Source organism: Terrapene carolina, unplaced genomic scaffold (assembly GCF_002925995.2).
Source record: "Terrapene carolina triunguis isolate 2854851 unplaced genomic scaffold, T_m_triunguis-2.0 Scaffold89, whole genome shotgun sequence".
Lineage (NCBI taxonomy): Eukaryota > Metazoa > Chordata > Testudines > Emydidae > Terrapene > Terrapene triunguis.
In genome coordinates, this window is record NW_020664440.1 from 11,812,065 (window position 1) to 11,838,135 (window position 26,071).

The 26,071-nt window shown below is 41.4% G+C and overlaps 1 protein-coding gene across 1 annotated transcript in view; it reads left to right on the plus strand.

Annotated features, from left to right (window-relative positions):
* LOC112103401 (contactin-6-like) overlaps nucleotides 1-26,071 on the plus strand; it is a 131,687-nt gene that overhangs the window by 68,090 nt on the left and 37,526 nt on the right. The window contains exons 7-8 of the mRNA XM_024195170.1: nucleotides 2,917-3,046; nucleotides 4,348-4,498. Coding sequence (XP_024050938.1) covers nucleotides 2,917-3,046; nucleotides 4,348-4,498 — 281 coding nt within the window. The remainder of the gene's footprint in view (nucleotides 1-2,916; nucleotides 3,047-4,347; nucleotides 4,499-26,071) is intronic.

Below are 26,071 nucleotides of genomic sequence, written 5' to 3' on the forward strand. Positions count from 1 at the left end.
GGGGGGGGGGGGGGGGGGGGGGGGGGGGGGGGGGCTGTGGCTCCGCAGGGGAGCACGGCAGCATGTCTGCAGCAGCGTGTCTGGCGCGGTGCGAAGCCAGACACGCTGGTCTGAGTGGCACGGTAAGGGGGCTGGGGGGTTGGAGAAGGGGTAGGGGGTTCCGGGGGGGCAGTCAAGGGACAAGAAGAAGGGGGGGGTTAGATGGTTGGGGGGGCAGTTAGGGGACAGGCAGCAGTTGGATAGGCATGGGAGTCCCAGGGGTTTGTCAGGGGACAGGTAGGAGGTGGGGTCCTAGGGGGTAAGTTGGGGGGGGTCTCAGGAGGGGGCAGTTGGGGACAAGGAGAAGGGAGGCTTAGATGGGGGTGGGGTCCCGGGAGGGGGCAATCAGGGGACAAGGACCAGTGGGGCTTAGATAGGGGGAGGGGTCCTGTGGGGCAGTTGGGGCAGGGGTCCTGGGAGGGGGTGATCAGGGGACAGGGAGGGGTTGGATGGGTTGGGGTTTCTGTGGGGGGCAGTCGGAGGGAGTGGATGGGGGCAGAGTAGGGCTACCCTCCCTTCCCATGGAGTGTCCTATTTTTTGAATGTTAAAATATGGTATCCCTACCCTTCCCAGTGCAGCTCTCCATTCATAGCAGGCTGTAGCATGAGGTCTCAGCTTCCTCACTCCCTCCCCCTCTTTCCTGTTGGTAGTGGCCAAGGGAATGCTGGGAAATGTAGTTCTTTCCCTGCTCCAGGGCTGGCTTTATAGGCAGGGAGCTAACCAAGGAACTACAGCTCCCAGGGCCCCCTGTTGGTTCTCAGCTCCCATGCTGGATCCCTGCCGCCCCTGCAAATGGGCTGCCCCAAGCACCTGCTTGCTTTGCTGGTACTTAGAGCCACCCCGTTATCAATGGAAAAAAGTCCATTGCCCTCCAAAATTTTATTCTGATTGTTTTCACATGACTCATGCCTTAAATATTTTAGGCAATATTATCTAATCTGCTGGACACCTGAAATGTTTAACTGATGACTGAGGTAAGGTTTCAGGAGAGTTTATTTATTTAACTAACAATAAGAAATAATGTCGTATGGTTTTGTAGCCGTGTTGTTCCCAGGATATTAGAGAGACAAGGTGGGTGAGGCAGTGTCTTTTTCTTGGACCAACTTCTGTTGGTGAGAAAGACAAGTTTGCAAGACAGTTGTGATGCTGTTGTAATCTAGCCTAGCTGTATTCTCTGTCTCAGTCTCTACAGCTGCTTCTCTGTGTGGGAATATGTGAGTGTTAGCTGGACAAGTGGCACAGCATAGTGTCCTGCAGTGGCATGTTTATGATTTGTAATAAGGTAGCCCGTGATCATAATCCTTAAATCATTAAGGAAAAGTCTAGAATATACAGGCAGAGTGCCTGTTGGCAAACATCATATTAGTTTCACGATTTAAAAAAAAATGAGAGGGAAGGTTTATTCGGAGGGAATTAGCTAAACAGCAAGGGAAGAGGAGAAAGCATTGAAGAGAGGAATGTGAATAGGAGGGAAGGAGAAATGAAGGGAATATGGTGGGCAGGGGGAGTGAGGCTGAGGTAAGTGACTCTTAAGGAGGGCATGAGTGACTGTTAGGGCTTGTCTATACTTACGCGCTGGTTCGGCGGCAGGCAATCGAACTTCTGGGTTCGATTTATCGCGTCTTGTCTGGACGCGATAAATCGAACCCAGAAGTGCTCTCCGTCGACTCCGGTAATCCTGCTTGGCGCGAGGAGTACGCAGAGTCGACGGGGGAGCCTGCCTGCCGCGTCTGGACTGCGGTAAGTTCGAACTAAGGTACGTTGCTGAAGTTGCATACCTTAGTTCGAATTGGGGGGTTAGTGTAGACCAGGCCTTAGAGAAGGTGTATGAGGGGTTGGAGCAAACAGCCAACTAGCAGAGAGGAGAGACTGTCCAAAGTAAAAATTGAGAAACAGAGTCTGTTGACATCATAAATTTCCAAAGGCCCCTAATGCAGCTGCTTCTGTATCTGCTCCTGCCTGCTGAGTTTCTGGTTCTACTCTGGAGCTTTTCTCTTCCCCAAATCCGCATGGATGGAGGGGAAGGGTGGACTACATGGGTCTTAGTGCCCCTGGGGAGGAGTCTCCCTGCAGATTTCTGTCTCTCAGGTGCTGAAGCGGGTAAACCCCTCAGGGTCTCATTTCCCATCTCCTCTCATGGTGGAGCTGTCCCTGATGCAGCTGCTTTGGTGTCTGCTTCCTGTTGAAGCATAACCCTTTAGCTCTCAATGCAGCAATGCCTTTAAACAAGGAGACTTCAGCATGTGCCCATAGTTAAACATCTGTTTAATTTGCTTAGATGAACTGGGGCCTTAAAGCTAGAGCTGGGCGAATAACAAATAATTTGGTTTGCAGGCAATTTGAATAAATTGGAAAAGAACTCATTTAGGGTCAAGCGAAAAACATTTTTAAAAAATGTTTGGCAAATCGAAAAGTTGAAAAAATAGTTAATAGTTAAGTCAAATGATTTGATTTCAAATTTTTGTATGTGTTTTTTAAAAATAAATTAAAGAATGTTTATAAAATAAAGGTAATTTAAAATAGAAAAATAAAGTGTTTTCTTTTTTTCTTTTTAAGTTTTTTTTAATTGAATCAATTAAATCAAAATCTACACAAATTTGCAAAATATTTTGGTGTTGCTGAATCTGAATTTTCCTCCAAAAAAAAGTTTTATGAGAAAAATTTTGCCTAACACCTCGTATTTCATTACAGCCATCATGTAACCTTTTTTCTAAGATATATATTTGAGCTAAGCTACTTGGCTTTATTTATTTTTAAATTTTCATAGTGTTTTAATAAGCATTCAAAAATAACAAAATCTCAACTTCTGACTCATGACCGCCTGCTGTGATGTTCACTTCTTCAAACAAAATGTTTGCTTGTTTTTCCTTTATTAGGAGAGAATTCAAATAGAAAATGGAACTCTTACCATAACTATGCTGAATGTGTCAGATTCTGGCTTCTATCAGTGTGTTGCGGAAAACAAATACAATACAATTTACGCCAATGCTGAGTTAAGAGTGATAGGTAAGTAAATGAGTCATTAAAATAAGCAGATAGCAGCTAGAATGTAAAACTAATTTCGAAATTCTGAAAGCGAGAAATGAAGAGAGCTGACTGAATACTGCAAAAACAGCTTTTGTGGACTATTTGAATTCCACAAGGCTGTTTAGTTCAGCTATGTTTGTATCCCTTACTATTCGCAAACATTTGGGCAAAAGTGTTTTGTTTGCATGAATGTTTGGGGGAAAGGATGTTCTTTATCGGTATTTTCATGTGAACAGCATTTCTGTGGGTGAACAAGGGTGCTTATTGTGTGTTATTCCTTACTTGGTATTTGAAATTATTATTTGTTATTCTGCAATTTAAAAACATCAGTCATTATTTCAAGTGAGCAAAAAATGTCATGTGATTTAAGCAAACAGCACAATTAGTGCATATAATCTCAATATGAATTTCAACAACACCCACAGGCTGAAATTTGTTCACATGTGGTGAAATTCATCCCCGTACAGAGAGTCATTTTGCAGCAATCAGGTCCCGCTTAAGACATCAAAACACGACCTCCAATTGCACTAAATATTGCGCAGGTCTTGTGCTGCTCCTCTCAAGAAGATTGAATTTCACCAACAATTATTTGACAAATACCTGTGAATAATGAATGGATTTCATACATCGGGTTCAAATCAAGAACAGAAGAAAAAAAAACGAATTGAAAAATTTATTTGCAATGAATAATCTACACTCTAGCAATGAATACAATGGACTAGATTCAGGCTTAATGCTGTTAATTCTGCTCAAGCTTTTGGTATGTCTACACTGCAGCTGGGCATATGATTTGTAGCTCATGTAGACATATCTGCTTTAGCTTTTAATCCAGCTAGCTTGCTAAAAATAAATTGAAGATGCAGTAGTGTGGTCTTTGGCCTGGGCTACACAAGCCCACCTGACCCTATCTAGGTACACACTCACTGTGCAGACTGTTAGAGCTCTGCTAAATCACCTCATTCCTGATCTAAAATAAACATTCCTTCCAGTCCTCAGACTGTCCTAAGCAAAGCCTACCAGAGATACCACAGAAAGTTGGGTCGTTCTAATCCTTTTGTTTCCAGGTGAACAAAATTCATAAAAAGCAATATAAATACAAGACCTCTAAACGGACTTAAGTTCTTAGAATTCAAATAAAAAACTTGAATTCAAATCTGCAAAGGCAAAAAGGCAATTGAGTTTACCCACTATGTTCAGCAGAGAGAAAATTTCAGAAAATTAATTTATTTTGTCAACTATATTATGAGTTTCTTCTTTTTTTTCCCTTTTCTTTTTTTAAGCTTCAGCCCCGGATTTTTCCAAAAATCCTGTGAAACAAATGTCAGTTGCTCAAGTTGGGGGTGAAGTTACCATTGAATGTAAACCAAATGCTTCTCCCCGGGCAATTATCAACTGGAAAAAGGGCACCAATGTTCTGCGACAAAACAAAAGGTACTTTGGTAAACTGATTGCTGAGTTGTTTGTTTGTTTTTGTTTTTGGATTGGTTTTTTTTTTGGTATCTGAACATCGGTTGACTAAGTATCATTTTTGACAGCTCATTGCTGGAATGCTCTGATGCTGCAGGCCTATTCATCATGAGCTCTATCCGTACAATTCTAGATAGAAAGCTGATTGACAACAAAGCTGGTTTAAATACATTTGGGTAACTGTACATTCTGTCTGTGGGATACATGCTTTGCTTTCTTGAACAGCTATATCATTGCAATATTCTCTGGGCCATCTCTTCTTACCCCATACAGAGCCTGATTGAATCAGCTTCATGTTAGGGAGATCAGTGGAGGTTTGAGTGGATGAAATCTACCTCATGGCTCCGGATCAACTGCACAGTAGCTATATAGGCTGTACTGCAACCCAGGGCTACATCATTATCCACAGTCTGTACCTTTAGTACTTAAGCAAGGAGATTTTGCTAGTGGATCAGCAAAGCAGTAGAGTCACTTGCCATGTTCTGGCCCTTCTGCAGTAGTCCTCCACCACAAACTCCTTTGTTTACCTTGAGCCACTCATGTTCAAGACTGCCTGACACCCTGGGTCCTAGCTTGGCTGGCTAGCATGTGCTGCTATTTTTAGCACACTAGCTGGAGCAGACTTAGCATGAGTCTGACTACCTGCTCTGGGAATCATACCCCCCAGCTGCAATGTAGACATACCCTAAGATTTTAAAGGGAGATCTACCTAAGATTTTCAATCACCCATACAGGAAAAGTATCAGAGGGGTAGCCATGTTAGTCTGAATCTGTAAAAAGCAACAGAGGGTCCTGTGGCACCTTTAAGACTAACAGAAGTATTGGAGCATAAGCTTTTGTGGGTGAATGCCCACTTCATCAGACGCAAGTAATGGAAATTTCCAGAGGCAGGTATAAATCAGTATGGAGATAACGAGGTTAGTTCAATCAGGGAGGGTGAGGTGCTCTGCTAGCAGTTGAGATGTGAGCACCAAGGGAGGAGAAACTGCTTCTGTAGTTGGATAGCCATTCACAGTCTTTGTTTAATCTTTGTTTAATCCTGATCTGATGGTGTCAAATTTGCAAATGAACTGGAAAACTATCCATCCATCCATCCATCCATCGGTTAATACATCCTATTATCTATACTTAAGTTTCCATAACAACACTCTTTAAATTATAATTCATTGGCATTACACCAACCAAATGTGCAATGTGGAAATGTGTCTCCATATTCAATATTGCAATTGTGTATAATGGTGTTAAATATAGAAACAGAGGGCCAGATTCTCCATTTTTTTGCACTTTATATATTCATTTACACCTGTACAAAGTGAGCGTAAAACACCACCAAATCAAAAAGACAGCACTTTGCATCTACTTTGCGCAGGTACAAATCATTACACAAGATAAAGTCAGTAGAAAATCTGGCCCAGAGACGGTAATATAAGATGCTATTACACAACAGAAGTTCCTAATTATTTTTCCTCTGAAACAATAGCAAAGGAGGTATCTTTAAATTATGGGGAAAACATTCAGCTATTACTTACCATGAGTATTGTTTTAATTAGTGTTTAGCCAGATCTTTCACGTAGTTATTTTTAGATTATACCATATGTTCAACCAAGTCCCTATCCAAAATGCTACATCTATAATGTGCAGAGAGAATGATTTGGCTTCTTTATGTACAGTAGTAAGGAGATAAAGACAGCCTAAACTTTACAACATTAAGGTCTGCACTGGCAATGAGGGTCCCATCTGATTTGCATGTGCATGTTATATATATAAATCCAAGTAAATATTATGGTTGTGTGCATGTATGTTAAATTTTATATATAAAATTCTTGAATAGATATATCATTGCAATTTTATAATTTTATAATATATACATTTTTATAATACATATATTTTTAAAATATATAATTGTATATAATTATATATAAAATTAAACATACATGCACACAGCCATAATATTTACTTGGACTTATATGTTCCCTGATCATGTTAAATTATTATTAATAATTATAATAATCTTGCATTTATGGGCATCCATCCTTAAGAGGTCCAGGCACCTTAAAAAAAATAAACCAACGTATAAATTCCATTATAAAGGCAATGGTTGGGTGTTTGAATTCACCAGCCCCCCATTCCTCCCATGCAGTTAAAGCGTATCATTTGGACATAAGGTAACATAATAACCAACAATCTCTTGTAAATTGCTCCTTCTCTTGATTGTTAAATGATAAAGTAGCTATTGCCACAATTTTAAAGATGATAGAGAGAGTTCTCTGTAGTAGAACTCTTCCAGAAGTCCCACAGAATATGAGGTAGCATACAGAAAATGAAGTAAGGACTTGTAAGTTTTTTTTCTCACCTAGCAAAATCATATGTATCTTTACTTATTAAAAAGGGGGGAAGTATCCCCTCTAGCTTGTTATATGTATATTTTAATTCTAGCAGGACACATAAATCTGAACTGTTTTAACTAAAGGTTACCTGAGTTTCTTTTCCTATTTTATTGTGCAGCATTTATAATCTCCACGGACCCGTTTTCTAACCTTTCTGAAAAGCTGGTTGGCATATTATCTGAGAAAAAATATCGTTCACAGTTCTGACAGGAATGCGATGATGGACAAGTTGCTAAATAAGTCAAACCACATAGCTCCTTTAGGATGATCTAGACAAATTAAATCCTTTGTTAAGGAGATGGGGCTACCAAACCTTTGGAGAATATTTTGCCCTGAAGGAGAAAAGATACTCATTTCCCCCCCATCCTGTGCTTGCTCTTGATTTGATCTATTTCTGATGGCTATGCATAGTATTATCATGAGCAGCTACTCCTTTTTTAATCACATGGTCTGAAAATGTTACCTTTTATCTATTTTATCTCCTACATATAAAAACAAAGAGATTATTAGGCAGAACTGACTAATCAACTGAGATCCACCTTCTTGTTCTGTCTATAAGAGTATTTTCAAACCTTCATTATAGCTGTTTGCTCAAATTTTAAATAATGCAGAAATGGGGGGGAAGGGAGAGAGTGATTTGTACCTCAGATAAAGCAAGTTTTGAACTCTAGACTTTAATCCTGCACAAGTCATTAGGAGCTTTGCCATTGACCTCAAGGGTGCAGGATCAGGACCTAATGAAAACTTTGCTATATATTACAAGTTATTTTCAGCTGAAACAAGCTGGTAGATGGGAATCTTATCCCAGTTGGTCATCTGTGAGAGACGTTGTTTCCTGAATACAAGGGCAAGGGATCCCAAAATGCTGTAAACACATACGTACATACATATGTGAATCACTCACCCTTTTCTTACAGGAAGCCTGCTGAGGTAAAGCATAGAAATCATTTAATAAGGCAAGAGGAAGGAATATATTAATTGTATACAGCTGTTTCAGTGCATTAATAATCAGTAATAAAAATATTCATAATTTTAAAACTCCAGACTTTTTAATGTTATTTTATTTTTTTAGGAAACAATGCAACTGGACAAAAATCGGTCTAGCAATCTACAAAGGGAAGCATTATTTTACAATATCTATTGGTCCCCAGTTTGACTTGTAAGCTAAAACTTTATTCCAGTTCCCTCACTACAGACATGAGGGACATTATCTATCCAAAATCAAGGCTCCAGTGCATGATGTATTTCATGTAGGGTTTTCAGTATATACCATGCACATTATTGGCATTTATCAGAGGAGGAATATGAGGAAATTCTTGAAAAGAAGAAGAATTAGATGCTGTCTTTTAATAACCTATCTAAAGAAAACGTAGACAACTAAACAGATGTTGTAATTGCAGACTTTTATCGCTGCTTAATAAAGATTTATCCAGTAATTGCTAAGATCTTACAGCTGACCTTTGGAGTCTTAAACTCAGAGAGATCTGCCCATTCCCAACATGGTGTGTAGTGACCCAGAAGGTATCATTAAGTCAGTGGTTCCCAAAATCGTTCCACCACTTGTGCAGGGAAAGCCCCTGGCGGTCCGGGCCGGTTTCTTTACCAGCCGCATCCACAGGTTCATCCGATTGCGGCTCCCACTGGCTGTGGTTCGCTGCTACAGGCCAATGGGAGCTGCTGGAAGCAGCAGCCAGTATGTCCCTTGGACCGTGCCACTTCCAGCAGCCCCCATTGGCCTGGAGCAGCGAACCGCGGCCACTGGAAGCCGCGATCGGCCGAACCTGCGGACGCCGCAGGTACACAAACCTGCCCAGCCTGCCAGGGGCTTTCCCTGCACAAGCGGCGGAACAAGTTTGGGAACCACTGCATTAAGTAAAGGATTTCAATCTGTTTATAGCAAGGTATTGCATTTGAACTGTGCCACCAGCTTGCTAAGCAGGAGGGTTCTTCCAGGGCTCTGTGTTTGGATGCACAGATATTATCAATTCCTTGTGTTTGGAAAAATCTAGCTTGCACAATATTGTGAGAGCATAAGGGCCTTGTTCTCATTTACACCATTTGTATGCTAAGGGAATACATTTGGTCTCAATGCAGTTGGTCCTTATTTATAATGGTGTGACTCAGACCCCAATCAGGCCAAGCATGTCAAAAGTTAAAACATTTATGTCACCTGATGAGTAGGCATGTCTCCTTAGGTTTTTGTTTGTTTGCTGTTGATGCTTTTGGTAGTTTGGGGGTTTCTTTGGAGGGGGGGTGTTTTTTGCTATTTGGGGAAGGGGGAAAAGATACTATGTTTGGGGTGGCTTTTTAGCTAGACAAAAAAAAAAAAACCAAACATAGATACCATGGAGGAGGAAGAAAGGGATCATAAGTTTCCATTTTAAGGCAAAGATTTTCTTTTTTAATGAATTTAGTGCTCATGGAAGATGCTCTGCTGAGAGACCTCAGAACTGAAATTCACTGTCCATAGAACAGATACAAGATAGTCAGCAACAGTGTAAACCACCTACATATTTGCTAACATAATTTAACCCTGACCCTACAAGTACTAGGTCCAGTCCTACAGCCTAGAAGTATTGCATGTTGCACAACTCAGGGAATACCTCAACCAGGTGTCCTCAACCAGACTGATGTTGGGCCAGCCCCCAGCCATGAAAGGCTTTATTTATATGTATTACAATTGTGCCTATAGGCTCTAACCAAAATCAAAGCCAGTTGTGCCAGGCACTGTACAGACACTTAGCAAAAGACAGTTCCTGTCCCAGAGATTTACACTCTAAATAGACAAGACAGAAGAGCTGGTCAGGAATTTTCAATTAACATGTGTGCCAATGGAAAATACAGTTTCCACAAAATCAAAACATTTCAGTTTTGCCAAAAAAATACAATTTTGGTTTGGGTGGAAATAAATAAAAATGTTTTGTTTCTGGTTGGCTTGACCCAAATTGTAATATTTCATTTAGTTTAACTGACTCAAAATATTTAGTTTTGAATCAGTTCAAGAAAACATTAAAATGCATTTCCCTATCAGCACATTGTCTTGTCTCTTGTAGTTCAGGCCCCCATTCTCTCCTGTTCGCCAATGGCCACTATGCTCCCTGGAGGATTACATCACACACAATGCAATGCAGACTCCCTTCTCACCAAGCTGCGTAGTACATCATGGGAATCACATGATTTCAGATGCATCATGCAAGATGTAGTCTGGCCAGGGTATCTGGCCTTCAGGGGAGATTAGGGGCATCGGGCTCTTAAACTACAGCTCCCAAACAGCAATGCACCACAATGGGAAAATGCAGATTAATATTGAACTGACTTGAAATGAGGCATTTCAGGTCAGTTCAACAAACAGAAATGAAATATTTTGATTTCAGAATGTCACAATATTTCATTTTGATTGAAAATGGTGAAACAAACGATTTCAACATTTCCAAATGGAAACTTTTTGAAATGTCTGTTCCACAAAAAAATTTAAAATGTCAGTGTTTTGCTTTGATTTCTGATGAAAACGAATGTTGAAATATCAGACAAAGGGTCTGAGGAGCAAAGAAAAGGCAAAGTGATGTGCTGAAGGTCACACATGAGAGCAGTGGCAGAGAGAAATAGACCCCAGGGCTCCTGATACCTAGTTTAGTGACCCAGCCAATAGACCACACTTCCTTATGCACCCTCTGCTAGCAGTGAGGGGTGGGATGGGACCTTCTGTGCTGACTTTACAGTTTTACATGGGAACAACCTTTCTCACTGTATTTCAGCTCTTCTGGCTTCGGGTTTTTCTAACAAAATGTTCAATGAACATATGTGCACCTACAAAATAGTTTGGGTTTGTGTATTTTCAGTTTTGGGGCCCGGTTTCAGTCTGTTCTCATTTATCCTTCTTGCTCTTCCTTCAGTAGTAGTTTTTCATAGCTTTGATGATTCCCTTTAACTCAGTATCTTATCAGTGCCTGTATACTTGTAAAGAAGAAAGTTCATTTCCCTTTCTAGTTTTTAAAGCGAGCTCTTGAAGTATTGGCATTAGCAGTCAGAACAGTTTTAGATATCTCAGGCAACATCACTGTAAGTCAACATGAATACAGATTAAGCTTATCTCTTCATGACATTCTAATTTGACTTAGGGAACCAATGGAACTGATTCCGCATCTGCTAAATTTGATTAATCACTTCAGTTCTATTCTTAGCTAACAAGTGAACTGACAGAAATCAAATACATAGATTTGCCTGCCTATTTCCAGTGCCCATGTATTGCTTGTTCTGAAATCACCTATTGAGATATGAAAATGCATGCAAAATCTCAGCTTGCTGGACAGAATCACTTTGATTTTTCTTCTAGCAGGAAGCACTAAACATTTAACATACTCTGCTAAGCTGACAGCATCATCATTACATCTCTTTCAAGGGAATGCTAGTAACAGTGATGAGTATTTGTGTTTTAAAACTATATTTCACTATATGAGCACAGTGGCTTCTTTCTCTTTATATGGAAGGATGGCAAATGATGTTTTGTGGCAAAAATATGTAAGAAGAAGGGATTTATAGACCTTGATAATATATTTATCTGTTAATGACTCTATTGTTATCCTGTTTCCTGTGAATTATGTACAATTTTAGGCTCAATTCTACAAATACTTCTCCACATGCTTAACTTTGCACCTCTGAATAGTGTCATTGAACTCAGTGGATCTGCTCACAAATGAAAAACTAATCATATGCAGAAGTGTTTCCAGAAACAGGGCCTTTGGTCTAACAGCAAGGAATGAGGGAACCCAAAGACGCTCACACCCAAATGCAAAGACTGTGACAAAAACCGTTGGCTGAAAAGTTGTCCATTCATAGGAATGTTGCGAAATTGCTCAGATCGTTCCAAGTTCATTTTAACCATATTGATTTGTCTCTAGGTTCAATCATTTTTCTCTCCTTATCAGTCTCTCTTTTCCTTAAGATAAGAGGGAGGATTGCAAAGTAGAAGGAGCACTTGCTCTGCTTGGAGTGTTGGGGTGGAGGAAGACCGAAAGACTCCAGGCAAGACTAAGGCCAAAAATATAACAGGGTTCAACAAAGAATTAGATAAGTTCATGGAGGATGGGTCCATCAATAGCTATTTGCCAAGATGGTCAGGGATGCAACCTCATGCTTTGAGCGTCCCTAGACACTGTCTGCCAGAAGCTGGGAGTGGATGACAAGGGATGGGTCACTCGATGGTTGTCTGTTCTATTCATTCCCTGTGAAGCATCTGGCATTGGCCACTGTCAGAAGACAGGATACTGGGCTAGATGGACCATTGGTCTGACCAACTATTGACGTTCTTATGTTCACTAATGGGTGAAAGATGATAAGAGAGAAGAGAGATTCATAAATCCCAAGGCCAGAAGGAACCATTGTGATCATCTAGTCTGATTTCCTCTATAACACAGGCCTTAAAACTTCCCCAAATAATTTCTAGAGTTTATCTTTTAGAAAAACATCCAATCTTGTTTTAAAAATTACCAATGATGGAGAATCCACTATGAACCTGGTAAATAGTTCCAATGGTTAATTTCCCTAACTGTCAAAAATGTATACTTTATTTTCAGACTGAATTTGTTTTGTTCCAACTTCCAGGCATTGGAGTTTGTTATACTTTCCTGCTAGATTGAAGAGCTCATTATAAAATATTTATTCCCCATGTAGATACTTATAGACTGTAATCAAGTCACCCCTTAACCTTCTCTCTCATCCTTGAGTCTATCACTATAATGTATGTTTTCTAATTATTTACTGCCTCTCCTTGCCCCCTCCGTTGAGGGGGAGGGGCTGTGTCCCACCTCTCCCTCTCTATACCCGTTCATAAGCCGACCCCCCTCTCTGGTGCTTCCCTTTTTTTACTAAAACAATTCGGCTTATGAAGGAGTACCTATGGTATATTACATCAGCATTATTAACTCAAAGAAAGGTAGCAAGTTACGTTGACGGATCTATTTTCCATGTTGATTGGCATTAATTGTATTATCTCCCCTTTAATTCTTTATTAATTGAATCACATATCAGCTGCTCCATGATCTTGCCTGGGATCAATGTCAGACTGACAGGCCAATAATTACTGCAGTCATCCTTTACTCTTTTTAAATATTGGCACAACATTGCCCTTCTTCCAGTCTTCTGCTCCAAGACTTGTTGAAAATCAACATTGAGCTCCTCAGTCAGCTCTTTCAAAATTCTTGCATTCTAGTTACCTGGACCTGCTGATTTAAAAAAGACTAACATTAGTAGCGGCTGATTTACACCCTCCTGAGATATATAGACGGAAAAGAGTGTTTTTGCATGACATGACTACATCATCAATTTCCCCCCAAATATAGAATAGAAATATTTATTGATAATAGGAGAAGAATGAGCAGGGATAGGAAAAGAAAGGGGCCTCCTTTTTTTCTTATCCTATCACTTTTGTTTCATTGTCCCCCTTTCTTCCTTTGCTGTTCTCTTTCCATCTGAAGCCATTGCACCGAAACTTAATGAGAATGCAGAATGGGACCCATATAGCTACTTGACCCAATGAAATGTTAGCAGGCAGCCGGTATTAGAAAGCAATAAGAAAAGAGCCTTTTCTCCCCCTTCCCCTTCCTTAGAGAGCTTCATAATGGAACAAGCCAATAAACCTAATTTTATCTTATATCACTGACTTCTTAATGTAACGTGTTTAGTACAGCAGCTAGTGCGAGCGTCAGATAGGCAAATGAACCATATGTTCTCATGCTTAAGGAAGAATGACAACCTGCATAATAATCAACATGTTACAATTTACCTTCTGTATGTTGTCTTTGTTAAAAAAAAATGTTCAGATTCAGCTCCTGGGAGCCTTGTTAAGGTGAGCTATACCAAGGGGGATGCAGTACATGCTGAAAATGTCCCAAACAATCTGCCACTCTTACCATTTCGTATGGAATTGTAACAAGCTCAAATCCTGTGAGTGTCATTGATGAGCCCTCTGTCACTCTTTCTGAGCTTCATACTCAGCCCTTGATTCATGAATATAAATATCATTGATATTTAGGGCACGATTCAAAGCCAAATGAAATCTTTCCATTGACTTCAATGGGCTTTAGATCAGATCGATAACTGGAAGCTCGGCATCATGAAAAAGGAGAGTTTTAAGGAGGGTAATGAATTAATATTGTGAATGTTTATGGGTAGACTGGGAGAAAGCATGTTTGAAAATTTAACAAGTGGTAAATGGAGGCTTGCATCATGGGATGATTGGAGGTGGAATTCGACATAAGCTAATAAGAGATGAAAGGTAGGTGGAGGTAGGTCATGAAGGGCCTTGAAAGTGAAAATAATTAGCTTATGTTTGATGCAACAGAGAAGGGGGAACCAGTGAAGGAATGCAAAAAGGGGGCGGACCTATCAAAGCAATGGGCTAGGAAAACGATCTTTGCAGAAGCATTGTGAATGGGACTGAATGGGGAAAGATTTCATATGTTAAGGTCCAAAAAAAGGATGTTGAATTAATTGAGACATGATATGACGAGAGCATGGTTGAGAGTGTTAGCTGTGCATGTGGATAGGAAAGACCGTATATTAGCGATGTTATGGAGAAAGATTATGTGCCCCTCATGCTTTGGAGACGCTTCCTGTATATCTGCATAGCTACATACTATTCACCTTCAAATCCCATCTCAAAACTCTCCTTTCCCATGATGGCTCCAAAAAACATGACAATAATTAGGCTGCTGGAGTTTTATGACCACTGCCTATCACCAATATTGTCTCCTTGTTTCCTTGTACTCAGTGGTCTGTCTGAATCCATCTGTTTACTCTTGCCTTACACACAAATTGCAAGCTCCGTTGGGCAAGGACGGTGTGTTTGTTCTGTATTTGTGCAGCGCTTAGCACAGTGTTCCATGATTGGGGCTGTTAGGTGACATGATAATAAAAATAATAATAATAAAAGTTGTCAGAGGGAAAGGAGGAAAGGAAGGGAAGCCTGAGGGGAGGGCATGTCATGTTTTGTCAGTTTTCTTTCGGAAGAAGTCAGTGAGATCCTGTGCAGAGAGATAAGTGGAGGCACGAGTTGGGGGCAGGTTGAGGAGTGAGTCAAATGCTGTGAATAGTCAGCTGAGATTGCGGGTGTGGGATTCTGTTAGGTTGGAGACGTAGAATTGTTTAGCTAGCAAGAAGGTAGAACTAAACGAGGAAAGAACAAATCTGTAGTGGAAGAAATCAGCCTTGTCATGGGATTGCTAGCAGAGATGCTCTCCAGCGTGAGAGCAGGAGCTGAGGAAGCAGATGTTGGGGGTGAGCCAGGGCTGGGGGTTGGCAGGGCTGACTTTGTGATGAGAGAGAGGGAAAATAGTGAAGGAAAGTGGGGAATGATATAATTGACAATCATATCAATGAAAGAAATGGAAGAGAGGGCATGGGATAGAGTGCTGAACACTGATGAGTAGTCATTGGTTCTGGTGGATTGGAAGTCACAGGAAGCCTTCATGGCAGGGCTTGAGTGTGGGGCTGATAAATGATGCTGAAAGAGGCTAGGTGCTGGTCAGGGATGGGGAACACAGCAACAGAGAGATCAGAGAAAAAACAGTGCTTGGTGGAGACCAAATCAAGTTAATGGCCCTGTTGGAGTTGGAGAGTTGAACCAGGGCTGCAGGTCAAATGAAGAAGTGAGAGCGAGGGTCTGGTGTACGGCTAAGGGGTCGGATGGGTCATCAGTACCAATCTGAAGTCACAAGGATGAGTGTGGGAGATTGTGAGGAGAGGAAGTGAGAGTCAGATGTTGAAATCAGGCGGGAAGACTGATGGCAATGAGGAGTTCTTCGTAAGAGAGAAATGCAGACCTGCCTGTTTGCCTCTTGTCCTCTGTCCCCATCCCATTGTTAGGGATGTTAGAATTTTCATTCACAAATTCCATTTTGATCAGTGTGATTTCATTATAAATATTTCATTATTTGGGTGTTGGAATCTTTCCACTGCATGAACAGATATTAGTGCACCAAATTGCACATGCAGCTGACTGTGTGTGTTTGTAGACAAAGTGTTCATGACAGTAAGTGTCCAGGGACTGCAAATCAGGCCTTTTACGCAGGGCCGGCTCTAGGATTTTTGCTGCCCAAGGCAAAAACAATTTTGGCCGCCCCCCCGCGCCCTGCCTCAACTCCGCCCCTTCCCCAAATCCCCAGCCCTGCCTCCTCCCCCCAGGCTCTCAAGTCTGGGAGGGAGGTGGAGCAGCGGCACGCGAAACGGCTGTTTCGCCCGCCGCGGCCGCTCGGGATCTCCCCCGCCCTCCCAGGTTTGAGAGCCTGGGAGGGAGGGGGAGACTCCGAGTGGCCGCGGCGCGGGCGCCGCTCCTCCCCCTCCCTCCCAGGCTCTCAAGTCTGAGAGGGAGGGGGAGCAGCGGCGCGCGAAACGGCCGCTCGGGATCTCCCCCGCCCTCCCAGGTTTGAGAAGCCGCGGCCAGCACATCGCTCGCCCGCGCCGCTTCTCGCCGCCCCCATTGGCCCGGGACGGCGAACCGCGGCCAGTGGGGGCCGCGATCGGCCGAACCTGCCGCGTCAGCAGGTAAATAAAACTGGCCTGGCCCGCCAGGGTGCTTACCCTGGCGAGCCGCGTGCCGAACATTGCCGACCCCTGTCCTAGAGGAAGGAAGAATCTCTCTGGGAGTGAATTCACTCCCACACAAAGGGTCACATAAGGCTCAATTCACCATTTAAATCCCACTTAAGTCCTGTATTAACGGTCTAACTTTACATCAGGACGGAGTTTGGTCTTATCAGTGGCTGTATTTGAACTCAATATAATACCTGAAACATCATGAAAAATAATGATTAATGGTGGAATTAGATCTAATAATAGCTGTGTGGGCACGCTGTCAGAGGGTAAGTGAGATTTTCTCTGGCGCTCCTGCATTGTTAATGTCTTTCAAAAACAGCAGGATTTACTAGCAAACAGGAGAAATTGGCAGGCTATCCTTCTGACAATTATATTTGACATTTACACTTCTACTTTCACTATAGAATTCAACAACCAGCGGAAGCTGATTGTTTCCCTCTCAGTAGAAAGCTATATTATATTTCTTCCTGCTGCGGACTCTTGGCTCAGGTTCCCAGGTCTGTAAGGACTATATTTCACTGTGCCACCTTCACATGGCAGAACCATACTGAAGAAACCTTCAACCTCTCTCGGCCGGACGATGAGTTTTGGTGTATGCCTGTTGACAGCATGGGAGGATTATTCGTCCTCCCTTGTGCTAATAGAAGGTAATCTTCTCACTCTAGCTGCAGCTTTCGATCAGGTGGCGGTCAGCTGGGTGGGTGGTACTGAACAGGTTGGTGACACTTGAATTGGTCCTTGATTAGCTATGCTGCGTAATATTGATTGCTAAATTTGTAGTTGGGAGTATATTTTTCTTCCTACACAGATTGCTTGAAAAAGTTGTGTGTGTGTGTGTGGCGAGGGAAGCAGGAGTTGGCTTCCTTGGTGTACTTTTGCAGGAATTGCTCAGTGGTTGCTATATGTATTGATTTTTATTTGAGCAGGCTGGCTAGTTATTTTTCATTTGTAGGATGGAATGTTATCTCCATTTGCAGTTTGGGTAATTTAATCCTTCACAGACACCCGAGGAGCTAAGTATTGTATATATTGTCACAACTTTGAGGTTGGGCAAGTACCCTGGCACAGTTTCCTAGTCTTCTCTTGGAATGAGAAGATAGGATGGGGCTAGACAGAAAGGGGACATAACTAGTGTGGATGAACCTTAATACTGAGGGCTTGTATACACTGTCCTGCAGTTGGGACTATGGGGGTGTGTATAGCAATGCTCAGCAAAGAATTGACCTGTAACTCCTCCATGTGGACGTTGTGTGTGCAAACACAAAGCTTCTTAGTTTGCATTACATAGTCATCTTCTAACAGGACTATATTAATGTGAACTAGAAAACTTATTTCATACCCACAGTATCCACATGCTGGAATTACATCACAGCACTTTGGTTCACACAGTTATTCACACCCCATATTCCCAACTGTGGGGCAGAGTATATGGTGTACATAGCCTGAGCTCACATGGTGACCTTAGGAAAAGACCAGGATGGGGAGTTGCGGTTTGCAGCAGTGGATCGGGGGGAGGATATGCTATAGATAGCCAATATTAATGGAGTGGCAGACAACAGGAATTTGGGTATGCTGAGTAATGTTTTTCTTCAGGTTGAGTTAAACCTTTAATGGCATTTCAGCCACTGGCCTTTAAACCAGTTATTTTTGTGGTATTGTGATGGGATGTCTACCCCACACAAGGACTGACCAAGTGGAAAGGGCCAACTAACCCTGTGACAGGGTGCACCTCAAGGAGAGTCATGGCTGAGAAGGTCTAATTGCTGATGAAGCCCGGACAGGGGAGGAGCTGGGACAGGCATAAAAAGAGGACATTGATGATAAGAGGGGGGCAGGGTAACAAGCATTGTGGAGAGGGGGGAAGCAGTAGATGTGATATATCTTGAATTTAGTAAGGCTTTAGTAAGACAAGACCGTCTCATAAGCAAACCCAAGTAAATATAGCCTAAATTAACCTATTATGAGGGGTGTACAACTGGTTGGAAAATTGTACTCAGAAAGCTGATATCAGTGGTTGACAGTCAAGCTGGAAGGGCATATTGAGTAGGGTCCCACAGGGATCCATCATGGGTGCAGTTCTTATCAATATCTTCAATATGATTTGGATAATGGCACAGAGAGTACACTTATAAAGATTGCAGACAATACCAAGCTGGGAGGGGGGTGAAAGTGCGATGGCAGACAGGATTAGAATTCAAAATGATTTTTGACAAACTGAAGAAATGATCTGAAATAAATAGGCTGAAATTCAATAAGGACAAACGCAAAGTTTTAAACTTAGGAAGGAATAATCAATTTCACAGATACAAAATAGGAAATCTCTGCTTAGGAAAGAGTACTTCAGAAAAAGATTTTTGGGGGTTATAATGTATCGCAAACTAAATGAGAGTCAATAATGAAAGAGAAAAAAGAGCAAACATCATTCTGGGATGTATTAGCAGGAGTGTTGAAAGCAAGACACAAGAAATAATTCTTCTATTCTACTTAGCACTGTTAAGGCCTCAGCTGGAATATTGTGGCCAGTTCTGGACACCACAGATTGGGAGATTGGGAAAGATGTGGACAAATTGGAGAAAGTCCAGAGGAAAGCCACCAAAAAGATGAAAGGTCTAGAAAACATGACGTATGAGATAAGATTGAAAAAACTGGGTTTGTTTAGTCTGAAGAAGGGAAGACTGAGGGGAGACAGGATAACAAGTCTTCAAATCTATAAAAGGTTGTTAAAAAGAGGAAAGTGATAAATTATTCTCCTTAACCACTGAGGAAGTAATGGGCTTAAATTGCAGCAAGGGAGATTTAGGCTACACATTAGGAAATATTGCCTAACTGTCAGGGTAGCTAAGCACTGGAATAAATTACCTAGGGAGGTTGTGGAATCTCCGTCATTGGAGATTTTTAAGAACTGGTTAAACAAACACGTGTCAGAGATGCTCCAGATGATACTTAGTCCTGCCTCAGTACAAGGGACTGGACTCGATGACCTATTGAGGTCCCTTCCAGTCCTACTTTTTGATGATTCTATGATTTATCCAGGTGCATCAGGGTCCTTTATATCATGTGTATTTTGTATTGAACAGTGAGTTGCTGGTTAACAATGGACCCACTATACTATTTTTTTCTTAGACAAAATTAAATCAGGTCACTGCACAAGTGACTTCATGGGTTCGGTTTGATTCTTCTCTATGATGAAATGGAGGACTCTACTAACTTATCTTTTATGGAAACTTAGTTTCCTCACCATATTGCATTTTGCCTGGAAGCTTTATCATTCAGTAAAACTCAATTCAGATGTCTGTCTATATTTGCATAAAACAAATATTTGTCTTCACAAATTGTGCATAGATCCTACACCCCAGGTGATTGAAAAAATAGTAAAAATAAGATACCTGCTTTTTAATTAGCACGGAACAATGTTGTGTTATCGCTTATTATGATTGCTTTATAATATTCTTTATTTAAATATTTTAATAACCCTGTTCAGTTAGATATTGTATCTTTGTTTTGATCCAAATAGCAAACATTGGTTTTAATGGTATTTATTTTCTTTGCAGTTAATTGTGCCATTTGATTTTGAAGCTCATTAATATCAGCCCGCAGATAAAGAAAGTCTTCTTTTAAACATAGTTTATTAAATAGCAATACTATTAGCATACAAATTAATACTTTGAATGGGATAAACAGGTACAAAGATCATTAACATATAATATAAACAACTGGATCTAAGATGGAAGTCAGTAGAACCTGTTAACTAAAACCAAAGCTGTCATGAGGCACAATTCATTCACTTAGCTAAATTTAAGTCTAATTTACACCTTCAAATTTGACTGTCTTTAGTGAAGTTACTTGAGAATCAGGCCCACTTTTCTATTTCTTTCTCTTGTTTTCTGTAATACTTATCCAAATCACTGTAATCCAGTCTCTCTCTCATTTGAATTCTGAATATACTCATCTGAAATTTGAAAACAAGGCTATTAATTTGGGTTCCTAAATATGGATTTATGAGCCTAACTTTACGGTCCTATTTTTAAAAATCTGGTCTCCTGGCCCAATTTGTAAATGTAGTTACCCTGATTGTATATGCAATTTAGGTAATTAAATTCACAAATGGCTAACAATTCTTATTTGTGTATAGGGCTGGATTAAACCAATCTAGGCCTATTGGCACACCACAACATGGGTCCCTGCAAAGTTTTGTCCCAGCAACGTCACCACAAACCTCCTTGGAGTGATGATAGTAAAGGGGGCACTTTCTGTTCAAGAAGAGTGACTACAAGGATACCCCTCCCCCCTACTTATCCCAGCAGCTAGGGTTGATCTGCTTGGATGGATGTGCTGACAATGTTGCACCCTCCTCTCACACAGGGTCCTCTATTTGGGTGATGTTGGTAAGACCGAGCAGAGCAGTTGGTCTTGGAGTTAACAATCTATTGAAATGCATGAGATTGTGCACACCAGTCTCAGTTGTTGTTCCAGCTTGTCTGCAGACTCAGGAAAATGTTGCTGGGTTGATTATGATTGATTCACACTTTAAAGCTTTTCATCACATCCCTGAGGACTAGAAAATTACTTCTTCCCCATTCCCAAAATGAAAGCGGAGATTCCATTCTAATCATATAATTCCAGGAATGTAGTCCCTAGTCATACGCCTAGAGTGCCTGTTCCTTAATTCAGACCTCTTTGTGCATGCAGTTGTCAGACTTGTGCATTCACTTGTGCTAATTGTGCACACAAGTTGGACACAAAATTTCAGATCTAATGTTTAAAAAATTCTCTCTGTCATTGTTCTAATTGCAGTAGGTTTAAATAACACCATTTTTTTAAAATTAAAAGACAGTGACTCTGCAGCCCTTAATAAGGAAAAAAGACCCATTGGCTACAGTAAAGACTGTAGGACTTGGACCATTGGGTCTGATTCACTACAACATTAGTCAAACTTTACACCCATGTAACTAATGATTTCAACGGCTTTAGGCTGGTGGGGTACTGAAGTAAAGCAATGGTGAAGTAGGGGTGCAAGTGTGTAAATAGGTAAAATGAATGACATAACGGCACAACTTGCCTTGAATAATTTAGCGGGGTACACATTACCTCTGCCACAGTTAAAAATCTAATGTGTTGACATCTGCTACCTCTTCCAGCTTTTATTTTCTATCAGCCTTGTTAAATACATATTATTCTTTCACGCTCTCAAGATCAAGAGAAATAGCTGTCAACAATCTTTTGTTCACAGGAGATATCACTTTGGGAGATGATTTGTTTGGCACAGTTAATTAAAAGTTGTACATATTGTCTCTGCTTGATTTCTTAAGCTTTTACTTATGTGTGGCAGTGTTAGTGAACACTTTTGGTGTTGCTCAGACTTGTGTCTCCTGCACAAAAGTGGCAAAAAATGTCTTTATTCCTGGAGACCATTAAGAAAATTTTGACTTGGGTGAAAATTTAGTGTTCTTTTTATTTTCTCTTGTAGTGTAAAGTCACAGGCATCCAGAGCTAAGGATTGTGGTTATAGAGATAGGACTTTATATTATGTTTATCTCATAGATGAAGCAATAATTCTAGAAATAATGGATTAATTCAAGTCTGTAGTGGGTGTGTGTCTATTTTATGTGTTTATATAGCACAGGAGCTTGAGAAGGAGCCAAAATTTACCAATGCACATTGCCAAAGAGCCACAGTAATACATCGGCAGCCCCAATCAGTTTGCCCCCTGCCACCCCCAGCACCTCCTGCCCGCTGGCAGTACTGCCGATCAGCACCTCCTCCTCACTCCCCGTGCCTCCTGCCTGCCGCGATCAGCTGTTTTGCCGTGTACAGGAGGCTCTGGGATGGAGCAGGCTCAGGGGAGGGTGTGGGAAGAGGCGGGGGACTTGGGGTAAGGGGTGGAGTGGGGGAAGGGCCTGGGGTTGAGCAGCGGAAAGTTGGCACCTGTAGCTCCAGCCCCAGAGTCAGCACCTATGCAAGGAGCCACATATTAACTTCTGAAGAACCGCATGCGGCTCCGAGCCACAGGTTGGCCACCCCTGATATAGCAGGATTTTCATTCATCGCTTCATTTCTGCATGGAATGGTCACCTATTTGTGTCATTCACCTACACTACGGTAGCACAGCTCAGACCTGGATTAAAATAGTAAGCACATGACTACCTTCAAGCCAGTGAGCCATTCCATTGACTTCACTGGGACTAGTTCATGCTCAGAGTTGGGCACGCAGTCAAGTAGCTTGCTGACATAGGGCCTCAAAGAGAAAACCAATTACATCTTCTGAAAAGCTCATTGACTCTTGCCTCATGACATCTCTTAATGGAAATGCTTTCAACAGATTCACCTTAACTTTTATTCATTTTGTCCTTTGACACATGGTAATTTATTTGCTGGCAAATACTGACTTTCTTGGAGGAGAAAATGTATCCCTTGGTTACTTGTGTTAGATTGAACTTTAAATATTTACGCTCATTATTATCTTGTTCAAGTACGTGGAATTACCTTGTCTTTTGATATAAACAAGAATTATTATTACCAAGCTTCATACTGTCCACACCTTGTGAAAAGTTATTATTTTATAGTAAGCATTTCACAAAACAAAATGGGGTCACTTTTCACAGCTTCTTTTCTTGCTAATCATTTGCTGAGGAAGCTTGATCCAAAGCCAATTGAAGTAAGTGGAAAGATTCCCATTATCTTCAATGAGCTTTGAATCAGGCCCACAATTTCACTATATAAATGACATACTGAAAAATACAAGAAACAGGCCAACCAGCCCAATCCTGTGAGTGAAATCCAGGATTTCACCCCCTTATTTTTCTGGATGTATTTAAATTGTGTCTTGCTTTTCTGCCATGCTCTGTATCCCCATCATTCTCCAGAAACAAACTCACACTCTTTGCTTTAACTGCCTTTCCTTTTAACTACCCTTTGAAATAATTGTGCCTGTGTTCCCTATTTACTGCCAGCTTCCTAATTTTTAGGTAATGTGACTTCAAATTCTAAAACCACTCTAAAACTTCCATTTGCTTTTCTTTGCCAGCATATATTTTGTTCAGTAGAGAAAGCATGTCCAGTTTCAAACTGGCTGATTATTTAAAGATTTGTGTATCAACAGTGATTCTCTAGGTCAAAGATTATCTGACCAACATCTGAGTGGACAGTAAGCAATCCAAATGGATAAACATGTGTGTAGCCAAGATATCATGCATAATGTGCATTAATCATTGAACTCAACTCCATGGAGGCCTAGATTTCTAGAAGAGAATATAGAAACATATCTGAGTTTGCACAGCTAAATTCAGGAAATGAACCATCAGCAGTAATCTCTCTCTGAGCTGGATTAACTTCATAAATTTGAGGAATTTTCCATTAGAGTGAGTTTCAAACTCCAGTCACTTTGGCAGAATGTGGTGTTGAATGTCTTAATAATGAAATCTTTACAGCCTTTGCAGTACATGTGAGAAGTCCCCATGTAATGTTCTGAAACACACTTCAATTAGAATACGTTGGCAGGATGCTGAGGACTGTTTTGTAGCATTCTGTGTGCATGGAACAAGTCTACTGTAAATGAATAGCAGTGCTTAATTTGTAATCAAAGAGGTGTCTGGGCTCAAGCAATTAGGCGCTGGGACTCAAGCAATTTTTTTTACATTCATAACGGATGCAGCAAGCCCAGAGGTGCCGGGGCTCTGAACTGCCCGGCCTAGAGGTGCCGGGGCTCTGAACTGCCCAGCCTAGAGGTGCCGGGCTCTGAACTGCCGGGCCCAGAGGTGCCGGGGCTCTGAACTGCCGGGCCCAGAGGTGCTGGGGCTCAGCCCTGGAACAAATAAAGCACCGATGAATAGACCTGAGTATAAGTGTCAGTAAATTCTAGAGTTCCGTATCAGATCGCTTTACACTGCTTTGGCTGTACAAAAGGAATGTAAAACGGCCTTATATAGGGGAATGCCTTGGCATGGGGTATGCTCTGCTTATGTAGAGGTGATGTAGCCAGGTCTACAGCACATGCTCCTCCTACCACCTCCTCACAACACAACATGCTCTGTTGCTACCGGCTCACACAATGGCATCTGGGGGGCATTACAAACTGGCGTGACTTAGAAGAGCTGTAAATTACACTAGGAGCTGAACTGAACTCTCCTGACCTACAAGTGAGGTAACAGAAAGCTACCTTTGACTTCCCAATCCCTGATATACAAAGTGCTCTACAGCTATGGTGCATGGAAAGATCCTATGTATAGCCATGCGATTGATCTTTCTGTCAGTAGGTATTCGTTTAGATCTTTATTTAATTAGATCATATGCTCTTTGGACTGTCTTTTTGTTTTATGTTTGCACAGCACCTAGCATAGTCGTCCATGACTGGACCTCATAGAAGCTACCACAATACAAATAATAAATACATAATATCTCTAAACTCTCTAACTCCTGCTCAGTCTGAATTATAACTCAGGCATACAGTGTGTGACCATATGGTAATCCACAGGTGAAATATTCTTTGATTTTCACTATACAGAATGAATAGTCTTTGCTTATTAGTCACATCAATCTATTTTACCACCAGTATTTTCTAATGGCTGTGTATCTGCAGCTGTGGCATAGACCCATTTTAAATACCGGAGAAGCTTGCAGCAGAGAGAATGAAACATTTGCAAATGATTTTTCTTCATATTTACATAAGTCCATCTTTCAAATAGAGTCATCTTTGACTTGACATATCTTGACTTTAGTAAAGCTTTTGATACTGTATCGTATGACCTTCTCATAAACAAACTAGGGAAATGCAACCTAGATTGAGCTACTATAAGGTGAGTGCAATACTGGTTGGATAACTGTTCCCAGAGAGTAATCAGTGGCTCACACTCATGCTGGAAGGACATAATGAGTGGGGTCTCACACGGATCAGTTCTGGATCCGGTTCTGTTCAATATCTTCATCAATGATTTAGATAATAGCATAGAGATGACACTTATAAAGTTTGCGGACGATACCAAGCTGGGAGGGGTTGCAAGTCCTTTGGAGGATAGGATTAAAATTCAAAATGGTCTGAAGTAAATAGGATGAAATTCAATAAGAACAAATGCAAAGTGCTCCACTTAAGAAGGAACAATCAGTTGCACACATACAAAATGGGAAATGACTGCCTAGGAAGAAGTACTGCGAAAAGGGACCTGGGGGCCATAGTGGACCACAAGCTAAATACGAGTCAACAGTGTAACGCTGTGGCAAAAAAAGTGAACATCATTCTGGGATGTATTATCAGGAGTGTTGTAAGCAAGACAAGAGAAGTAATTCATCCGCTTTACTCTGTGCTGATTAGGCCTCAACTGGAGTATTGTGTCCAGTTCTGAGTGCCACATTTCTGGAGGGACGTGGACAGGGCCGGCTCCAGGCACCAGCTTCTCAAGCAGGTGCTTGGGGCGGCCGTTCCGGACAGGGGCGGCAGTTCTAGGTATTCGGCGGCAATTCGGCGGACGGTCCCTCACTCTGCCTTGGAGAGAAGGACCTCCCGCCGAATTGCCGCCGCGGATCGCGATCGCGTCTTTTTTTAGACCGCGATCGCGGCTTTTTTTTT